General features: G+C 36.4%; 1 protein-coding gene across 1 annotated transcript; it reads left to right on the top strand.

The window, feature by feature from the left end:
- The first annotated feature begins 1,595 nt into the window (after positions 1 to 1,595).
- Positions 1,596 to 13,193, top strand: LOC136279774 (lysophosphatidylcholine acyltransferase 2-like). The gene is made up of 15 exons (XM_066163926.1): positions 1,596 to 1,818; positions 3,252 to 3,394; positions 3,761 to 3,981; positions 4,751 to 4,885; positions 5,812 to 5,853; positions 6,436 to 6,485; positions 6,880 to 6,914; positions 7,385 to 7,439; positions 7,564 to 7,593; positions 7,715 to 7,767; positions 8,044 to 8,169; positions 9,056 to 9,206; positions 9,358 to 9,456; positions 10,400 to 10,529; positions 11,911 to 13,193. Exons 1-15 carry the CDS (start codon positions 1,696 to 1,698, stop codon positions 12,012 to 12,014), a joined length of 1,497 nt encoding a protein of 498 aa, XP_066020023.1. The 5' UTR covers positions 1,596 to 1,695; the 3' UTR covers positions 12,015 to 13,193.
- Positions 13,194 to 22,615: the final 9,422 nt, after the last annotated feature.

Here is a 22,615-nt window from a genome sequence, read left to right as displayed (position 1 = left end):
GTAAAAGTAGTTCTGTTATTCATCATCCTTATATAAAAATCAGTGAATTAATGTAAAATTAGTATTTTATCGATGAGGCGGATCGTAGTAAAAGGACGTTGACAACTTATGTCCCTCACTGATGGATAACAAAACGACCTTTGACGATCATGATTTTCTCGGAAAACAGTTAGCCCGTCAAATCATTGGTTGCAAGTATCCTTGTTTAATTCGTTTACCCATCGGATTACTTATAAGAATTATACCCTTTGTCTTTTGTAAATGACACGTACTCATGCATGTGAACAGGACGAAATTTGAAAGAAAGACTTCTCTTGAATATCATCACATGACCTATATTGACAAAAAAAAGCTAATTAGGGAGTTATATTAAATATTTACTCTAGTCGGATAAATTCTCAGTTGCTCTGTATTAAGGCGGCACCATTAAACAACACTTTTAAAAATCTTCTGGCTGAAGATACCGAGTGTTGGCAATCGCCTTACTCGGCCGGGTTCCCAAAGGAGAGCTGATCTCATGAAACAAAAATAACCACAATACAGTACTTACAATAGTCAACCATTTAAATTAAATAAAGCTGTAAATAAATACATATTTATTTTTACGTTTTCAATGCCTGACGCTAATCGGTAAGCTGTGTAAGGTCTCGTGGCAACCTGGTAAGAACCAGGTGTCTGATATTAACTAGGACCCAGATCTAAACGGAAATTACATTCAATATGGCGTCCGTACTTTTGAGTAGACTGGCCGCAGATGGTGGATGTTCAAGCCGTCCTGACGGGTATACTGATGTCCTTCCTTAAATTTGTTATCCTTTTGGACAGACCGCCTTGTTTAAATTGTTCCTTCCGACTGCGATCATGTTTTATGTCAAAGATCAGCGAGAAAAATAATTTTTTTTGTCAAATTTTATATCATTAGAGGTAGCAAATACCGTAGTGGGGTCAGCAACGAATCGTGAGCGAAATAAGAGATAAATTTGACAGTTTGCGTTGTCCTAATTGTTTGCGGAATCCGCTGGTGAGGTGGCTGAATTTTTATTCCGACGATAGTAGATAAAAAAAGCGGTGTTTAAGTCTTCAGAGTTTGCCGATTATGGCAAAGTTCCTCGAGATCTCGTGCGTGTAGAGCCGTTTTTAACTGCATGCACCACCTACGTGCATTACTTCCGGTAGCATGGTATTCATTATGGCTTGCGAAGCACAATGACGTTAACGATATCACTTTAACTTCAATTTTTCCTTTCTTAAGCTCTCGCAGCTTCCACGCTTGTTTTCGCGCCGGCGTCAGAGCGCACACTGAACTGCCTTTAACACAAATAAATTTATTGAAGTCATTGGTGCCAGTGGCTCGAACGATAATTCCGACAACTTTTGCGTATACGACTTCAACAGATACGTGACAATATTGCATTTATTTATGGTGAATAAAAAAGACGGAATATTGCGCTGCAAGTGTACGGCAAGAAATACAGGCAGGTTCATCTCTACTCCATGTTTGCCGATCATATTCGATCCCGCTAGGAGAGCTGGAGACTTGACTTCCGGTGTCACTCGTATTTGAGACTGGGTACGAAATGTTGTGTTTACATCGATCCGCTCTAAACTCAATTTTTGACACGTTGCCTTCCATGTAATACCTAACTGGAAATTCGAGACTTTCCTCTGGTAAATCGTACCTTGGATTATTTAGTAATGCTCCCGATAATCGAGGATGAAGTGAAACGTTTTTACACCGAGCTCAACTTAGAAAAACCCATTGTACAGAATCCATTCATTCACCGATTAGTCATCACTAGTTGGAAGAAAAAAATTGAGGTAAGCCTTGCCTAAGTTATTGCGTTACTACTAGGATTGATCTTTTCCTGACTACGCTAACATCTCGTAATAGTGTTTATTTTGCTATTAGTTTACTAGAAACATAAAAAATGAAGGTGAATTTTTGTTATAGCCTTGATAGTTTGTGCTTGTAAACCATCGTAATTGCAACGCTAACTCCTTGAAGTGAGAGAACCGTACAGTGAGATGTCGTTATGAGATTCAACGTTGTCATAACGCAAAGTTTGTCAACCTTTCCAACATTAAACTACCTTTAATGCGAGAGGAAAGATTCCCGCTAATTGTGTTCACATTTTCGATGTGTGATCTCGCATCAGTATTCAATTCGAATGTCACCTGTGGACATGATTCGCTAAACCTACGAACACTCGACATATTTATTAATCTTTAACAATTTTAACCCAATGAAAATACAGTACAGCTGTTAATGTTCAAAAAACAATTTAGAAGTTGTTTCGTTTTCTATTGACTTTTCAATTTTTCGTTTTACAAATAGTGAAACGTCATTTTAAAATACCCTTCTTTTCGTCTGCAGACAATTTCGCCTACAGGTTATAAACAATCTGCCAGTTTACTATTATTTATGGTAAACAATAGAGATTACCTGTCAAATGAGGCATTTTAATTTCTTTAACCCTAGATCACAGATAGGTCTTATAATATTTATCATAGCTTGTTCTGAAGTGTAGCCGTCAACCTCTTCATTTTGTTCTAAGGCAGCACCATTTAAAATATGGTTGAGTACGGTACATTGCCAGTGATTTAGTACACTATAGGTTAAAACAAAAGGACTAGGTTAAACGATATATTTACATGTGTATTATAACAAAAGTCAACTATTTTTTATTCCAAATAGTTTAGAATTTTTAAAAGTTTAGTGTTCATTAGCCCAGTGTTAGAATCATGTTTTAATTAAGTCATTTATTGTTTAAACAAGACACTCATCGATAACAGTTCGGCAATTGAAGTGGGTAAGCTGTCTAAATATTTTCAATTATCTTATGTGATTAGTGTAATTATCATATCTCTTGGTTACTATGTAAGCTATGGTTGGTCAATTTAGCAGGCTGTATTTCAGTGTACAGCATGTTACATTCAAAAGTTTATTTGAATTTCAATCTTCCCCCTCTATTTGAGATATAATAAATATCTTACAAACCTTATCTTCTTAATCTGTAGTGTGAGTTACAGAACCTCTGCTCAGCTTTATGGTCCACGGATTCACGCGTGTGGCATAAATCTGAGAATAAAAAATGAGGTTCAATAACTTACAATTAACAAATCAGTTTGTAAGAGGTGTTTATTTATCCACCTTTGAAAACAGGTCTTGACTGTTATTAGTTGTACTTAATAATTTATTGAGAATGTTTGAACTTTCAATCCTGATTCCACTGTTTTGTTTCTTTTGACAGATTTTCCTATGTTTGATATTCCTTTTCCCAATTCGCCTTTTACTTGGTATTTTGCTTTTTCTGTTTGCGGGGATTTGGTGTTTTTTCACCACTTTTGGTTGGAATCCGCAAGATTTAAAGACTCCCTTAACCCCATGGAGAAGGTACTTACAAATTGATTGTAAACTCCCAAGATCATTTAGTAGTTCACCTTACTGTCTGCCATGCAATTATTATAATGTTAGATTGGAGAATTTGGTATTAGATCAATTAATAATCCCCATATTGACATTTCTCTGTATTCTCAACACTCATTTGCTTGATATTGTATTGATATTGTAAGGAGAAACTCTCTCTTGGTCACACATGGGAGTTGAAGGGTTAACAGGAAATGCCTAACTTGATATTCCATGCTCTTTAATACAATGGCTGCACATATAAGGTATAATTTTGATGGAACAAACCCATTTTTTTTAATTGATTATTATAAACCTCATTAAAGTGACTATCATTTCTCCTTGAAATATCAGATGGATGAAGGACTTCCTTCCTGTTATTGTGCGTTCAATATTGTTTGCCCTGGGCTTTCACAGAGTGAAAATAAAAGGAAAATTAGCTCTCCCATCTGAGGCTCCTGTGACAGTGATTGCTCCTCATTCTTCCTTTTTGGACATCCTGTTGTTGAGTGAATATGGAAAAGCTCCGTCAGGAATTTCAAAAATGGAAAATCTCAACAGCCCCTTTCTTGGAGGTGAGTTTGTTAGCAAAAGTGGTCATGAATTTCTATGCATCAATAGTTAAATACAGATAAAAATACTCCTACTTACCAGGTAAAAAAATTTAGCTTTGTTTGTTTTTAGTGATTTAGTTTTAGTGTTTTATTGTTAGTTAGAACTGTATAGTTATTTGATTAAATTATGTATTCTTAACTTTTATTACAAAATGTTGTAAAAAAATAATAAATTAAAAATTATATCTAAGTACTTTATGAAACACAAAGTAAGTGAAATGTGACTATGATGTTCTGAACAATTATCCAATTTCATGTCTTCCCATGAACTCTCTTTGAATCACAAATAGTTCACATTTTCCTAATGTATTATTTGAAAACTTTTAGTGATGTGAATTGATTTTAAATAATGTTATGACAATGATTAATAGACCTCATTTATCCTCCTTCAGTTATACCTCTCATATGCCTTTTAACTTGATTTGCTCTTACTGTCTTAAAAAGGGTCCATTAAGATTGAAGGCCTTGAGCAAGGCATAATTTTCACTATAACCAGTCTGCATGTATGTTATTATTGTTTTCAAATCTTACTCTAAAATCTCTGTCTAAGAAGTTAGAGGAGGCTCACAAAGTTGACATGTAATAGTAATTTCATGAGGTGGAAAAATGAACCTTTAATTTCTCAAATAAGGTCTGGGTTTTAACACCTAAGGGGCACTCCTCTACCTAAATTCCCCTTAAGTAACCTTCCCCTCAGGTCAATAGTTATAGCCAGATTTCTTTTTTTCAGGTTTTTTTCGATGTCTTGAGTGCATTGGTGTTTCAAGAGATATCACAAAATCCAGACAAACAGCTGTCAAGGATTTACAATACAGAACAATCACTACAAGAGGCCAGTGGCCACATATATGTATTTTTCCTGAAGGTAATATTTACACGTACCATTGTCAATCAAGATAAGATTGCCTTGATGATTTAAGTGATTCAGTTTATAAAGTTAGAAAGAATTGTTGCTTGTTAAGGATATTCATTTTTAAATAAGTTACTAGTCAGTGTATTCAAGCCTTCAAAATGAAATGAAGAACAGTTAACGTACAATGTTGTTCATTTGGACTGCCTTATCAGTTCTGTCACATTGATCTTGGTTTGAAACCTAACAAAAGCAGACTTAAAATACATTTAAGTTCACATGGCCACCAGGTGGACAGTCAGTCATGGTTTGATGCTACTTCGGTTTACAGATTTAATGAATGTAACCGAAGAAGTTACAATTCATAGAACCAACGTTTTGACACTCCTGTCTTGTGCCTTCATCAGGGGTGATCTAAACACTGCAACAAGAGGTCCTTTTGTATGATCACTAATTAGCTGCCTTTTTTCTGACAAGGTGTAAATAGGCGTCAGGAAGTAAGCTGCCATCATCACTATTTAAAGGAGCAGACTTGTTAAATTTAACTTGTAGAGAATAGTGGGTTCTTGTGATGGGTGAAGGACTTGAACCTGCACATTCAATGGTTGACATGACATGGTAGTTGTAATTATTAAGTTATGAAAGGCCCCTGTTTTCTTACTGGGTGTTACAATTTCCGTTACTCTCTTGCATGGCTCCCTCATAGCTTTCACAACCTGTTACAAGTAATAATATTTCATTAACAGCTGACTATGGCATACATCAACTGAAAGAATGGCTCAATTTCCCAGATGTTTGCCAATTTAAATTGTTTGTTGGTGTCTAGTAGTAAATATCTGTTGTCAGTGGTACATTTTCCAATTAGTAATAAGTTATTCTTGTTAATAATATCAAGTGAAAATTCATTGCAAAACTATTTCTCAAACTCTTTTATACCTCAGGTACTTGTACAAATAGAAAGTGCCTAATATCTTTCAAGCCAGGTTAGTTTGCAAAATGTCAACTAAGTCTGATCTTTATGTCAGTGCAAACATGGTGGGCTGGGCACTAAATGAGCTGGTTTCACACATGACAACATGAAACTTGTGAGTCTTTGTCATAACTTTCTCAAGCTCTCTCAGTACAGCTCTCTCAGTAACTTGAAAGCAATCTAGTAATGATTGACATTTTAAGCAAGAAATCATACCTTAATACAAATCATACTTAGGGCACAATATTGAGCAAGGGGCATTTCATGTCCTGAAGAATAAGGGAATTTAGTGAGAACAAGAATAACAGTCTGACACAGTTAACTTGTATAGGTGTTAGTTAACCCTTTAACTCCCATCAGTGACCGAGGTAGAATTTCTCCTCACATTATTAATACAATATCAACCAGATAAGTGATAAGATAAAATAAGTGATAAGTTGATCCAATACTAAATTCTCTGAACTAACATTATAAGAATTGTATGGTTGCCAGTAAGGAAAGTTACAAATTTGATCTGGGATTTAAAGGGTTAACATTGTTTTGTATGGTGTCAATTTAATTGATGTAACTAGTCAACTTGACTTTTTATTTTCAGGAGCATTTATTCCAGGATGCCCTGTGCAACCAGTTTGTCTTCACTTTCCAGTAAGATATCTTATGTAAACTGACTTGTGGTAATATTACTTTTAGTTAATAAACGAAATTTAGAGGTCTTTGTAAAAAATAAGTTTGCAGCTTTTTGAAATTCAACTGTTAATTTTCATAGCAAGTTTGTGCCATTGACAGTTACAAATGTCAACTGTAAGATGTGAAACCTGGAAACAACTCAAATGTGTACAAAATAGATTAAGAAAGAAACTAACTGACAATTACTTATTTTAGTTAAGGATTTGTCACATTCCCTAGAAGGCAAACTCTAGATAGCTCTAGAAAATGAAAAGTGATTCCTGTTGATGTTACAAAACCATAATCATTCTTTAACCTGAGATATTCATTTACATACTTATACCTTTTTTTTCTCTCTCTTTTAATTTTATAGGACTTATATGCTTGGACTTGGGATGGACCTGGAGCGTAAGTTAACCAGATATGATTTCTTCATGCTGCATAATCATTTACCAAGAGAAATTGGGTGATTGGAGAGAGAGGGGTGCAATCAGGGCTTCTGCGGGGAGATACTGATTTCACATTAGAAGTTAATCTTTTGCTTGAGGTGAAAATTTAAGTCATTTTTCTTTTGTTGTTTGCACTGGGAATTTTGCTTCAAGAATTGCTGTTAACTTTCTTTTTCTGGATTTCATTTCCATGAAAAAATTAATCTGGGAGCTGTTGTCTGTTCTATTTCTTTCATTCAGAATATGAGATCATAATAAGTATGTATGAAGATGCGCTGAGAACCAACTTCTTTCTGAGATAAAGAATTGTGGAATAAGGAGAATTACCAACTGACTTATTTTCAACATAATCTTGAATTACTTGACTTGCAAGGTTAAAAATGAATTATTTGCACCATAAGAATATCTTCAAATTTTTATTTTGTGTAGGTTGATATTGGGCCTGTTACTTATGTGTCAAGTGAATAATGAAGCTGAAGTAGAGGTGAGACTTTCAGCTGAGTATCTTTACAATAAGTTATTATTCATCTTCACTTTGGTGTGCAATGGTTACTGGTGTTGACAAAATTCATTCTAGTTACTGAATATCACAATTGTTTTCCTAACAGTTTTTGCCTGTTTGGAATCCAACAGAGGAGGTAATAATATGATTATAATAATAACATAATTATTGTATGTGTTCAATAGTGCACCATTTTCATTCAAGCCAATTTAGATGTCAGTGTGTTTCTAACACTCCACTGAAATTTGTGGTTTCAGGAAAAGGAGAATCCTAAACTGTATTCAGAACGTGTGCAAAAGTCTATGGCAAGGTATTTTGTCACTTAGTGCTATTATAGTTCAAACTAAATGTTGTTCCCTTACTGACCAAATTTCTGCTGGAAAAACTTTTTTTCCTTGTAAAGGGACTGACCTACATCATGATAAAATTATCCCCTTCTTGCTCTCTTTTGTTTTTTTTTGGGGGGGAGTGGTGGGGGGAACTGAAAGTAGTGACATTTTTTTGAAGAAGAAATTTAAACTTGCTTTAGTTAATTTTATGCTACACAATAGGTTCTGATTTAAAGTCAGTAACAATTTTTCATCAGATGTTTGAATGTTCCTGTGACTGGTCATTCATTTGAAGACACTCTACTTATGGAAGCGGCAACAAAGCATGGTTTACCATCTGAAGCAGGAATCATTGAATTTAAGGTCACTGCTACTAAACTAGGGTAAGTCTCCTTTTGTAAATGATATTTGATTTGTTCATGGAAAAGTTACAAAAAATGTCATTTTTACCGACAGGGTAGGACAAGGGTGAAGTTGGTTTTTTCAATTTAGTTGATAATGTAAATTGGCTGTAGTAAGAGTTTTGAAAGCTGACATTTCAAGCATTAGCAAATGACAAAGGGCTAACGTCAGCTGTCAAAACTCTTTACAGTGGCCAATTTACATTGTCAATTCAGGTGATAAAACCAAATTATCTTGTACCCCCCTCTCCAACCCACAGACACGGTGCCATAGTTTCTCTCAAAGCTTAACCCCCTTTGAACAAAGGGATGAGTCAGTGTCCTTTTTTTGTCATAAGCACATTTAGACGTGATGATTATGATGATGATGAGGATGATTACTAACCCTTTAAACCCTTACAGTGACCAGCTTGTAATTTCTCCTTACAGTCATACTGCTGAGTCATTTATTAAGATCATGAGAATAAAGGAAATGCCAACTCAAGAAGCTTTGATTGTTCATCAAATTCTCCTTGTCAGTACTAAAGGAAAATGTATGGAGAAGAGTGTGGAGAATATGGTTACTGATGTTAGGTTTTAAAGGGTTAATCCTCAGTTTATTACAGTTTTAAGTGCAGGGATTTTCATGGTACGTTTTTGTCAAGAATGAAATCGGAATCAAATGAAAAGTTGATCAGTTATTTTCATCTCAGGAACAGTTTGATAATAGCTAACGGTCATTCCTACAGAGCTTGTCACTGATCTAAACAAGGAAACATGTTGCAGTTGTACTTCTCCCCAATTGCGGTCTAATGCAGCGGATACAGGACCTGCTGACAGATGCAATGCTGGTTGTGCCCGAAATAAACTTATTTTCTCCTGTTTGTAGAGTAAATCTGGATACTGTGAAGGAACATCTGAAAATGTTTACCGTCCTGGATTCAGATAAGGATGGTTACATTTCGTTGAAGGACTTTGCACTTCATTACAAGTTGCCAACGTCACCACAATTAAGGGAGCTCTTTTCAGTCTTTGACAGGGTAAGAGTTCAGTTGAAGTAGAAAATACGTTACTGTAGTTTATCCATCCTTATGTTATTAATCCACTACATTACTGTCAAACAGAAGTTGTCAGAAGGAGCATATCCAATAGAAATTATCTGTTGATTATTCCTGTTTGGGTCTTTTGTAGGAAAATAAAGGCGTCATCAGCTTCAGGGAGTACTTAATCGGATCGGTTTGTTTAGCCAGGGTAGCAGCTAAGAAGGAGGTGGCCGGGACCGCATTAAAGGTACTCTCTCATTTGCTTTACTTAATGGAACAATTTAGGTACAGCCTGCATCATATCACTGTGAAGGCTATGGGTCAGCTTTATTGCCTTCAGTAGGCCTCTGGTCCGCGCCCGTTTTGGCCGCCATGCCCAGTAGAAAAAAAAATGCCACGAAACTTGTTGGAGAGGTTTCTAAGTGGGTGACCTGTATTTGGAAGTTTTGTAACAAGCGGTAATGTGTCCAGTACTTCGTGTTGATGGTCTAAATGTCCAAGTCGTATGCTAAAAGAGGAAGAAAATTGAATTTCTGTAGACGGCAAATTGGCCCTATTTAGAATTGGTGCATCGATTAGAGAGACGGTAGAACCCATTTCACAAGAAACCAGGCAGTTATCGGTTTTCAAAAGCTGCTTTTTACAGAATCTCGTGTATATAATCAAGATAGAGACATTGAGATAGTGTTGAAATTCACAGAATGAGAATATCACAGAAACTGAACACAATGGAATTTTCTTTTATCTTATTCCAGCAATAACATCCCAAAGATTTAAATTTAAAATAAGGCTTCGGGTCCATGATATCACCGAAACACAGGCCATGTAACGGAATCTAACGTCTAGCAAGGTTGTATTCCAAACTACTCGGTAGCCCTGAGGCGGTAGCTGTTGCTGGTAAAAGCAATGTTTAAGTACTCGTCATTTATGCGACACAAATTCTTCAACCCTAAATCATCAGTCTTTTCATTGCTGTTCTCTATACATTTTGTAAGGTGCTGACAAGGAGAATTTGTTTTACAATCAAAAGCTTCACTAGTTGGTGATCATTTCCTATATTCTCATGACCTTAATGTTTGATTCAGGGGTGTAGGGAGGAATTAGATGCTAGTTACTTTTAGTGGTTAAAAGGTTGGTGATTCATACATGTGGCACACATTATAACTCTAATTATTTATCAATTTTGTCAGGCTCTTCAAGAATATAGCAAACCGACGCGCAAGATGATTGCTAGTAACCAGCAGGAATGTATTCTCAAGAGCGTGGTAAAGACTATTGATGACACTTACGCAGACAACCATAACGTGAGGAGTAGAAATGGTAGGTATTTTTACTTACAGGTGATTGGTGTTCAGTCTTAATTTTATTGTCATCCCAAAGGTTTATCAGCCACTCAGTCAGTCAGTCGGTCAGTCGATCAGTCATCAAGTCACACAGTCAGTTTGCTTGCCAGTCAGCCAGCTGTTGGGTAAGTTAGTCAGTGATCTAGTCAGTCAGCCAATCAGACAGTCAGTCGGCCAGTCAGTCAATTAGTTAGTCAGCTATTCAGTAAATGAGTCAGTTGTTCGAAGGGTGAATTAGGCTTTCCATTGGATAAAACCCTATGCGGTGGATATTGTTGTGAGTTTTGTTAACGCTTATCCAATTGACAAAGATTTATCTGTTAGTTATCAACTCTTCACCGAGGCGGAGGCGGTCTGCCAGCAGTAAATATCCACCGCTAGCCACCGACACAGAGGTGAATAGTTGTCTTATTATATACTAAAACAGTCGGATAATATAGCACAAAGAGATGATTTTAACTCATGTATTCCTGCAACCATTACAATATTTTCGGGCGCAAGTTTCTCAGAGGTAAAGGATATTCGGACGCTTCGACGTTATCCAATGTTTTGGTATTAACTAAGAAGCGTCATCCACCCTTTGGAAAACTGGGCCAAAACAGGTAGTTTGCCATCATCTCGTCTTTGTTCTTCGGTACGTTAGCCAGCCAGTCAGTCAATCAATTAGCCAGCCTGTCTAGTTGGCAGTAAGTCAATCTGTTAATTAGTCTTTTGGGTTAACAATCTTTCAGTTAGTCATTCTTTTGGCCAGCTAACTCATAGTCGGTTGGTGGGTGGTTCTGTCAGTAAGCCAGCGTGCCAGTTGACATAATTTTTTTTTTCGTCTTATTCATATAATCGTTCAAGTTTCTTGGGTGGCCAATATTTCTTTTTTCATTCAGTAGCGATAGCTACATTCTATAGCCGCAAACGCTAATCACTCGTATTTCAAACTTTACTAGAACAAACTTGACACATTGTTGAATACGGTAACTGAAAATGACAAAATTACAAACACGCGAATGAGCATGAAATAACTTACATCGTATGAGTGAAAGTACTGGAAAACGACAAAGCGAAATAAACAAGGACACTTACAAGACGAATGTGACCAAACCAAAGACGAAAACATGAAACCCAGAGCTAGATATGTAACGATAATTTTCGCAAACTAGACAACTAACCAAATAAATTACGCGCGAACAATATATATACGATATGCAAATAAATATAACAAGCACTGGTAACTGACAAAGGACACTAATGAAGACGAGAAACTAAACACCTAACACGAAACTATGAAACACTAACACTAACAAAAAAATGATAATACAAATTCTTGCGCCTACACATTCCTTTAATCATATTTGTATTTGCAGAAGAGTTCCAAGAATTTCTTTCCAATCACGATGAACTAACTGTTTTGCTGTCAAGTGTGCTACCTCCAGTTGAAACTGGTGTGCAAGAGTCCAGACTCATCTAAGAATTATTACTATCAATGACTGCACACTGATAGTTGGAAATCTCGACTTTTGTATGAAAAATGTTTTTATAGGACTGAGTTATCTCAAAACGAAATGAGGAGGGATATGAAGCTGGGAATAGAGCTACAATTTATCACCTGAATGTATTTGTAAAGATGTGAGATTTGCTTACGAATGAGGCGAACGCAAATAGAAGCTGCCCTGTGTTGAGCCCTGAAAATTGGAGTCTTAACAACGTGCGTTACAATCATTATTTATCAATTTGTTCAAATGGGTACAGAATTTTGTAATATGAAAATATGTCATAAATGCAGCCCATGAAAGTGTGTTAATTATTTATTATTTAATAGCCATCAAAATTATTATCGAGTGGCTAAATGGACGATCAGATAATTTATTTAATTTTGGGTTGAATGTTATTTAGACAGAGCAAATTTCCGGAATTTGACTTTTTTTTTATTACAGTGTTCATGAAAACGAAAAGAGTGCGAGATCAATGCGATAAATATTTGAGGCCCAGTGCAAACTTACAAATTAATAGTAATCTGTAAAAGTTTTTGTTTATTTTATTGAAGAGGATTCAGTAGGACAATTGCGAGCATCGTCTCCATTTAGTTTCCATTCGCTCTCGAAGCATCGTCTATCTGATTACCTTGTAGTAATTCGCCAGGAGTTGTCCTTCTGGTTTATTATAAAGCAGCTTACAAATTGAATTTGTCGAAAATAGATTCCAAGTAATCAGAGGATTGTATTTAAAAAAGAAATCACAGAATACTAATCAATGAAAGAGGTAAATAATATTGATAAGTGATGTTGATAAATGATATGAATGAATAGTATATAAGACTAAAGTAATTGACGAAAGCAGCTACTTGTTAGACACTGAGGGTATTTCCTTGGTGTTTTAGGGTCAAGTAGTGTAGGTTCCTTGGGTGAGCAGAATTAAATAAAAGTAGAATGTTGACAGATTTATACAATTAATAGTACCTTGAATTTAATGAGATTTGATGAGAATAAATGAAAGATTTCCAAGAAAAATGTTCCTTGATTTGTCTCACAAGGAAGGATGTTTTATGATTGGCGCCGAAGGTTAACCAATATAAGTAAAAAAGTTTGTGGGTGCTTTGTATGACTGCCCATAACCGTTTGCATTTGCAACGGTATTGGTAGCGAAGTTCTACTATTGAAAAACTCACATTTGTACAGTATATTTTTATATTTGTCATTTGGATATACGACCAGTACATTTTAAGAACTTATGAAACATTTAGCGAGAAATCTAATAAAATTTTGGTATCTTGGAAGTGGCAAAGAGTTTTTTTTTTTTTAAATGAGGCGAGGAGAAGCTGAAAACGGCCTTACAGTATATCATTATGCGTATATGTTTTCTGATATCACAAGGAAACTCAGAAGTGAATGATACATTTTGAGCGCAGCTCAAGAAAGAGCAATTTGATTCGAGTGTTTTGATCAAAACTTATTAGGATATCTTGTAGTGCATCATGAAAGCTCAGTAATGTAAAGCTAGGCGCGTAATAATTTATGTCAGCTAGTGGCACGGCACTTTTGTCGCTCGCAATGCATTCATCTTCTTGCTCGCTTGATTGGATGAACATGCAGGACATGTGAGATGTTCAGTGACAGCGTGGACCGGACAGTAGCCTGGAACGGGGTTTTGTTGAGTTGTCTCGCGCACATTGCGTCATAACCTCTGATTATGACGTCAAATTTCAATCCGCTCTGTCTTGCGCATCTAAGTCATGCGTTATTTTTCGTGAGAGGAAAAACGCGTTGTTGTTGCAGTTTGGAAATTGACAATTTTACTTGATGTGTCGGCAGCTTACATACTTTGACAGAGGATACGTAAGCCGTGAAACAAGGTTAGAATCAGTTCTAATATCATTATTTCTCCGCACTCGAAATTTCTGAGCAGAAAATGTATGAAATAATTTGAACCTTCTCGTTAAAGCGCTAACTTTTCTTAACCAATTACGGTTTTACCAGGTTTTTATTTGATGTAAGCAAGAAATTTAGAAGGAGTCTAAAACCTAACATAAAGAAATGATTAACCGATGGAGCAGTTTACAAACTTTTCAGACAATTTCAGCCCAGGAAACAAGTTGGCGGTTGCCATTGTGGTCTGCGCTGGTCACGGTTGCGCTCGCACAACTAGTGCATGAGCCATAGCCCACGTAAGTTACTGGTACTTCATATTTGAAGCAAGTGTTTTAGGTCGCTTTCTATTTAATCATACAATCCATAAATTTCCGACGTCAATTATTTTGTTGCCGATCACAAAACGTGCTTACTTCTGCTTATTTCTATACCATCATTTTATTATTATATGAGTTTCATTCATACTATTTCTTTGAAAAGGAAAAGCAATTGAATGGCAAAAACTACCGGCTCTCAAAGACTTCGACGACGACATTTCCGTAGTCAGTCATCATTCAAACAACAAATCAACCGTTGTTAGCCATATGAAAGTCGTTTTTGTAGTACCTAATTTTACGAAATCGTTAATCAGACTCGTAAGCCACTTTATTCCTTAGGTGGAAGATTTAAAAAACGTTTTAACTCAAGAGAAAACCGGCGCCTATTCAAATATAATGTTAGGCTATTAAATGTCGAGGGAGCTGGCTATCGATAGTAACCACGCTCGACGAAAGGCATAGGGAATCTCGAGCTTTCTTTTTCTATTTGCTTTAATCACTCGGTTCTCCAGTACACAACTCTACTTACATCCAATTTTAACTCTGGTCAATCTCTTAAGCTCTTACACTTTGATTCTCACTGAACACTTCGCATTGACTTGTGCTGCTAAACACTGTATCGCTTCAACTACGGAATTTTGACTCCACTCTTCTACACACTGTCTACATTCTTCTAATGTATTAAGAGGAGAGATTCTAAAAGAGTGAAACAGGCAAGAGTGGACAAACAGTACAAGAACTAGAGGTCCAACCGGGAAGGTGTGACATATGAGGCGGGAGGCTTCAATGATCTTGGACTGAACAGTGGACCACCAAGAAGGAGAAATAAAAATGAACAGACATAAAAACCATTCCCTGGTGACATTTACTGCTGTTTGATATAGTATTATGGTAAAATATCAAAGCAAATCAGTAGTTGAGAGAATGGAAGTCATTTTCATTGTTTTTTCTCTTTTACAAATGTTTAAGGCTATTTTCTGAAAAATGGCCATTTTTCCTACTGCCAGTACTGCCCCCTACTTTTTTGCCACTTAGATTTAAGGTATGTTAGTCAAACTTGGCTCAAGTGTTTAACATATAGACTACTACAACTTAATGGGACAAAATTAGACCATATAAAATAGAAGCATATTTACAGGCAAAAACGTAAATTAAATGGTCATTTGGTTGCCATGACAACAATATCCGCCGTAACCAAATTTTGCCCCATTAAGTTGTAGCCCCTTTTATATAGAGTTGATGTGCCAAACATAAGTTTATTTGACTGCATTTTCATTAGAAACAAAATGGGGCAATGTATTAAGTCTAACAGTAATATTTTATTTTACAGGGTTAATAATTAACTGCATGCATGGTCAGCAATTTAAGATCAATATTGAAGAAAGCATAATCAGGTGCCTCTTTGGTGAAAATGTGAGCCATCTTGGCTTAATATTGAATTTTGTATGAATTTTAAAAGTTTTGGTCACAATCGTCCTAGTTTCAGACCAGAATGCCCCCTTAAGTTTTAAAGAACACCCCTATACATTATTGTTGATAAGCATCATGGTATGGGAGGGCATATTAGCCGACTAACCTTGGGACAATGAACAACAACATACTTAATGCTTCCGATCAACTGAATCTTCCTCTAACTGCTTTAACCAGAACGAGGAGTTTCGTGTGGGTCTAAGACAAGGTCAGAAGACAAACGAAGTCAACTATGGAAGTTAGACAAGACTGTCACAATTTGGTAACTCATCGCTACAAATAGGACTTTGAATTCATATAGTAACCACAATCCAAATATAAACTGCGAATGACTGAATCATACTGAGCTGACTTACTAACTGACAAACTGACTTACTATACCAACTAAATGCTTCATAACAATTAACATCTTGCAATCCAACAGACAAATTTTCCATGAGGGTCAATAGCTCAAGAATTTTCAAAGTTTCTCTGTTATTGTCAAAAGAGTATGTTGTGTAGAAAATCTCTTTCGTTCTTCTAAATTTTAAGTTACAATTTTTCTCTATCTCTCCCCCTTCGTATTCGTTTTACATTCACGCGCGGCGCGCGTGATTTCACAAATTAGCCAATCATGTCAAAGAACTTTAACCTTGACATTAGTAAACTTTTAGTTTTGTTTTTCTCGGAGTTTTAGCTAGTTGTTTTTAAGCTTTCGTTCGCGTAAATCTGTTACTCCTTTGTTTGGAATTTAAAGAAGTTTCGAAGTTTTTATTTTAGCCAAATGTTGCGGTTTGACAAGTTTATTACGTATTTTCTACGGAGTTTGGACTCTAGTCCTTTTTTTTGTAAATTGATTTTTTACATGTTGTAGGCACTCAAATGTTGTCGTAAAACTAGTACTGTCCTACGACGAAGGCCTAATGATTTAGCGGTCTACCTTATATTAACGATGCCCCAAACCCTGGAAAAGTAACATAAATGATGTTGGTTTAATTTTTCTCACGTTTGAAAGCCTACCTAATGTCTATTAGAGGACAGTCGCTCATTTTACAATTTTACATTTTACTTCCTTTTGAGATTGTTACCTTTAACGATTTAAGAAGATTTAAGAATACCTAAAGCCAACTCGTGGCAGTAAAGTAATGTAGAAATTGAAGATCAAAATCTTTTTTCCTTGAAATGCATTTTGTCCATACTATTTTCGCACTTATTCCGCTTTCCTCGCACATTGACCGCACTTAGACTGCACTTTTCTCACACTTTTTTCGTACTTTGACTGCACTTTGACGGCATCTTTCCCGTACTTTTCCTACACTGAATTGAACGCTGGCTTACCGAGGTCTTTCGGGAAATTGCTATATGGCTCGCTGAGAAAATATGGACTGGACTGGATCTAAATTGTTGGCGGAGTGAACGTGGATGGAAACGAAATGGTCGGTCGATTGGATATGGGATACTCTTTTAATCGATTTCCTGATCCCTTTCATCGTCCATTTCGTCTCTTTTGAACACCATTTCTTTTCGTCAATAAAAAAAAAAAAATGCAAACCAATGCACGAGCCCGTCGGTGAGTACGTTTTGAGTCTGTCACTAGGTTTTGCAATGAATATGTTCGGGGTGAGCAGAAAGTCTGTTGAGAAATACCACTACGAATTTCAGTGTGCAAACCCCATTATATTATTATATCAACTTGGACGCTTTCAGATTTAAGTTCAGACATAAATGTCATAAACGGTTTGTGTTGTTATGATCACTCGTTATGATAATAATAATAGTAGTAATATTTAACATTTATACACTTCGTTATAAAAACAATAATAATAATATTTAATATTTATATGGCGCAAATTAACATACAGGAGGATATAATCAAATACGCTTTACATGTTAAAATTGAATACGAAATTATTATGTTACCTATTTACAATTTTGAATTTACAATAAAATGCGAAGATTTATACTATATGAAACACTAAAAAGAAATTATAAATTAAACGCTTTCCTACAATAGTTAGTTTTAAGCAATGTCTTAAAGGTGTTGAAATTCTGTGACTTTAATGATTGCGGGAGACTGTTCCAAATCTTGGCGGATGCATTGGAAAACGTTCGATCGCCAAGCGTTTTTTTCGATCGTCGTGAATGGTCTTCCAACTGGATATTGGTGCTTGAGCAGAGGTTTTATGTCGAAGTCGTCTTGATGGCGATCATACTTTTTAAATAATTGGGGGCGTGTCCATGAATGCACTTGAAACAGAGCATAGCAATCTTGAAATTGATTCTAAACTTAATCGGCAGCCAGTGAAGACATATAAATGACAATGTGACTTGTTCATATTTTGGCAATGAGCACACCAATCGGACTGCCGCGTATGCACCCGTTGGAGCTTGCTAAGGTTCGTACCATACAATAGACTATTGCAATAATCTATTCTCGACATCACTATTGCCTGAACAATCGAATTTCTATCTTCATAGCTAAGAAATATTTTCATGCACTCAATATCATGCAGATGGTAAAGTCCCGATTGACAAGTCTTGTTGATGGCGGTTTTATGCTCAAATGATTGTCGAACCACGTCCGTAGGTTCCGAACATTGCATACTGTCGACACTTTCACGTGATCAATACTGAGCTCTGATATGCCTATCTTGTCCAACTGCGGTTCCGATTACAATTGATTCCGTTGATAATGACCTATAATGCTATTATTTGTTTGTTTGTTTTTTGTTATCCATCTTACGTTTTTCAAAAATTAGTTGGACAACTTCTATGTTCGGGTACTCTCTGTTCCAATTTTTTCAACCACATAGATTGTCTATGTACCACGCGCAAAGAACATTGCCTATTGTATGGACTGACAAACAGCCAGCTTGCGAAAATTTGGAGAGTTCCGCATGCTTCCGCTAGGCTGGTATGTAATGCGCCTAGGTTTTGTCACATTACACAAATAATGCGCGATTTGCACTGATTGCCTATCAGGGCACGCATCAACTCCAAGGTACTTCTCCTCACGTTTAAGGCGTTACATGGCCTTGCACCTCAGTATCTACGGTCATTAATTAGTATAAAGACATCATGCTGTAATCTCAGGGGTTCTAATACTCTACTCCTAGCTATGCCATCAGTGAAATCTAAGGCCACGCTAGATGATCGGGAATTCGCCGCTGCGGCGCCGTCATTGTGGAACTCTCTGCCTTGTGAGCTTCGCTCAATCACATGTGTTACTAGTTTTAAAACTCAACTTAAGACCTATCTTTTTAGTCTTGCATATGCTTAATAGAGATATGATTAGCATATTATTAGCATTTTCTCTTTTTATATAATATATACTTTAGTTTCTTCAATTCTCTTTTATATAATATATACTTTAGGAATGTGCATCTGATCATAGTCATGTAAAGATGCGCACTAGAAATGAATAAATTATTATTATTATTATTATTATTATTATTAGAACATGAAGAACTACCAGATTATCCCAAGAACACCACCTTCTCAGAGTGCGAAGCCTACAAACATTAAGTATTAGGTCTGAGGAGACCGGGAGCGAAGATGATGAAAATTATACGGTGCTTTACAATCAGAATAGCGGTACAGGCCTAGAAAAAAAGGTAGTCGTGCCTTTGGATTGACGGTTGGTAAAATTTTGAATGGACTAAAATGGTTGGTGGACTAGATGGTTAGCAATCACCAATCACGATCATGATCACGAGCTAGTTTGACCGAACTGGTGTACAACGGATCACTTTGGCTAGAACGATAGAATCGAGTGGAGTGCAATTTGGTGTGTAATCATACCAGTAATTACAAAATCGGACGACCGCTAAGTGGGAGTCCGATTTGCCAATCACAGGTATGATTACGCACGACACGAAGTCCTGTTACCAATTAATCATAACCATTACAATTTCTGAAAAAGAACAAATCAAAACGAGACAAAACAAAAAAAACAAATACTTTTATTTGAGAAAAGGTTTTCATCATAATCATCCAAAAAAATTATTAAAATCCTGAGCAAAAGCCAAATGCAAAGTTTGAATAGGAAATTCCCTAGTTTTGTATGGTAAGCCGTTGTTGATTAGGTCATTTAATCAATTCTGTGATCGGCGGATTTAGTTGAGTAGACTTGATATGATTGGCTGCTTTCACTGTCCGATTACAGGTGTTGGATTACAGCCAACTACCCGACCGCAACTGTACAGAATAATTAATGAAAATTAAGGCAGCGAATGCACCAGTCACATTTGAGGAAACCGTCATGGTTTTGATTACTAACGATGTTGTGCGACTTTCAAAAATGACTTTGAGTGGAACATTGCATGCTGGTGGTGTGGACAAAGGGGTTAAACTGAATGGTTGGCTGAGGTTGCAATGTCTATACTACAAACAAGTCTTCGATGTAGGTGGATTATACACAGAGAAACAAGAAAACATTTCAGTCAGCCATCTTTATTGCTCGCTCGCTCTCAATGCCTTAGGGTTGCGCATGCACAGGTGACCCAATTACAATCACTGAAGAGGTCTCACGGTTAAGTGCTACATGGCTCGCAGAGAAAACATGGACTAAATCTTATTGGTTGGCCTGGAGAACTTGGAAGGGTACGAAGAGGTTGATGGATTGGAATCACTTCCCTGATCCAAGCCAGAAACTATTCCGTTTCTTTAAAAACCATTTAATTTCTGAAAAATAATGAAAACCTGCGGAACCTGTGTTTAGGTAAGTTTTGGAAATAACTGAGTGCGTCACAATGTTTTAAAATAAACTTGTTCGCGGTGAGTAGAAAACCTGTCGAGAAAATACCCCTGTAGGCCATTTAGCCTCTGGCTTCGCATTACTGTTGTAACACGAAAATGATGAACTAAATTGTTAAGTGTTTTTATTGTATTCGAATACTCCCTATAAAAGCATTGGGATTATTCCCCTATGTAGAGCGCGAATAGTTTAAAACATTCCTGCTTGATTTTTATTCCTCCATTCGAAGAGGCTTGTATGATTGAACAATAAAGATAATCAATTAGTAAAACAACAGTAGTGTCGGACAAAACTGAGATCTAGCGCACGCGGCACTAATTGGGCAAGAGATTAAAAGAAAAAAATTGTTTCGGATTCCCGACGTCGAACTCTTTCAAATTCATGCAGTTTCATCTACCATCGCTTACATGCTTTTCCCTAAAGCACTTTGAAAATTCGCGATTAATTTATCGTTCGCCGGCGAAAGATGACTCTATGTGCTTGTTACACAAAGATCTGAGGCTTCACCAGTAAACTAATAAAAATTTGATAGATAATCTGTAAATGCTTTATTGTACTGGATATTACACGATTTCAGAGGAAAATGTACAGAAATAAATAACAAACAAAATGTAATTAAGACTTGTTATCTGCGTGGTTCTGAACCTGGAAGTAAATATGATGAACTGAAACGTTCATGGTAATTAGAGTCCACTTTGATTTCTTCATCATACTTAAGTACCATTGTTAGATGCAATTTAAAGGGGTAAACTACAATATCAGTTCTTGCAAAAAACCACACGGATATGGCAATGCTGTTTTTTTTTCCAGTATATTATAAAATAACTAATGAAATTGGTATTTTGTTATCTCATAAGAGATTACGACAACCAACTATTATTACTGTTTGCGTCTAGTTGACAATGCATAGGACTTGAATTTAGGTCTGAGCATTTCAACGGCGTCCATAACTTTGCACCCCATTTTTCAGTGAGGTCCCTTTCTACTTTCGCATTCATGAATTCATCATACGCGTGTTTTCTAACTTGGACACCAGAGCTTTGAATAGTCCATCCACGACTTCAGAATTTGAGTCACCTTCGACCGAGGATACAGATGCAATAAGCAATCGAAAATCCACTTCCAGTTCCTTGTCGTTAAGCACAGAACTCTGACACATTTCAAGAAATTTGGTCGGGTATCTTTTAAGGTTATCATCGCTTGGGAAATTGCGTACTCTATTGTCTAAATTCTTAAGAAAAGGGATACGTCCAGTCCTTGAAAAAATAAGAGTCCCTTCGTTCAAGTTCTTGAATACCTGGAATACTGGAATGATGACAATGTTTTCGGTCAGGACTTTGTACGTGTTTCTGGCATGAACGGAACACGTTTTATGAATATTTTAGCGACTCTCGTTTATGTGATTATGGACAAGATATAACTAATTAATGAATAACATAGAGCACGAAAAGAACCTTGTAATCCTCTTTATAATTTGAAACTTCTGATGAATGAATTACAATTGGCCTGCGAGACCTACTTTGTACCAAATCAAAATATTTCAATTGATGGAAGAATGGTGGCTTATAATTATTAAAGGACAAGTTGGAATAAAACAAGGTATAAAAGATGAACCCACTAAATGGGGCTTCAAATTATTTGCTGGGTCAAATTTAGGGTATACTTATAAATTTCAAGTATATACAGGGAAACGCCTTACACCAACCACTAATAGGTTAGTTGGGATATGATGTAGCAATGAGTCTGATGGATGGACTTTTTACTCGAGGGTTTCATTTATTTTGTAATAATTTCTACAGTAGTCCTAAATTATGTTTGGATTTGTTTCAAAGTGGTTGTTTTCTAACAAGGACAACACATGAAAATAGAATAGGCTCCTCCAGCTAAGGCAGAACGTGGAACCTTCAGGTGGTTTCGCGATGGGCAAATTAACAATTGGTTCATACGTCAGCGTGCGTTCATCGAGATATCAAGCACGCGGGAAGTTTGGAGAGCACTCAAGAAGCCGAGAGTTGCTCTCGGCTACGGCTCGAGCAACTATTACGCATCTTTCGTGCTCTCCAAACTTCCCGCGTGCTTCATATCTCAATGAGCGCACAGATGACGTATGAACCAATTGTTTTATAATATTTTCAACCCCATAGAAAATTTTTTTCTCGAGGGATTTGTTTGCTGACGTCAT

The sequence above is a fragment of the Pocillopora verrucosa genome, chromosome 3 (assembly GCF_036669915.1).
Source record: "Pocillopora verrucosa isolate sample1 chromosome 3, ASM3666991v2, whole genome shotgun sequence".
Classification (NCBI taxonomy): Eukaryota; Metazoa; Cnidaria; class Anthozoa; order Scleractinia; family Pocilloporidae; genus Pocillopora; species Pocillopora verrucosa.
This window is presented reverse-complemented; position numbering and strand designations above follow the sequence as displayed.

What these genes read in the sequence shown, in the direction of transcription:
- LOC136279774 (XM_066163926.1), top strand. Translation starts at nt 1,696, where the DNA reads ATGCTCCCGATAATCGAGGATGAAGTGAAACGTTTTTACACCGAGCTC. An exon ending in GTGCAAAAGTCTATGGCAAG is followed by an intron (nt 7,768 to 8,043) that starts GTATTTTGTCAC and finishes ATTTTTCATCAG; the next exon opens with ATGTTTGAATGTTCCTGTGA. An exon ending in GTCACTGCTACTAAACTAGG is followed by an intron (nt 8,170 to 9,055) that starts GTAAGTCTCCTT and finishes TCCTGTTTGTAG; the next exon opens with AGTAAATCTGGATACTGTGA.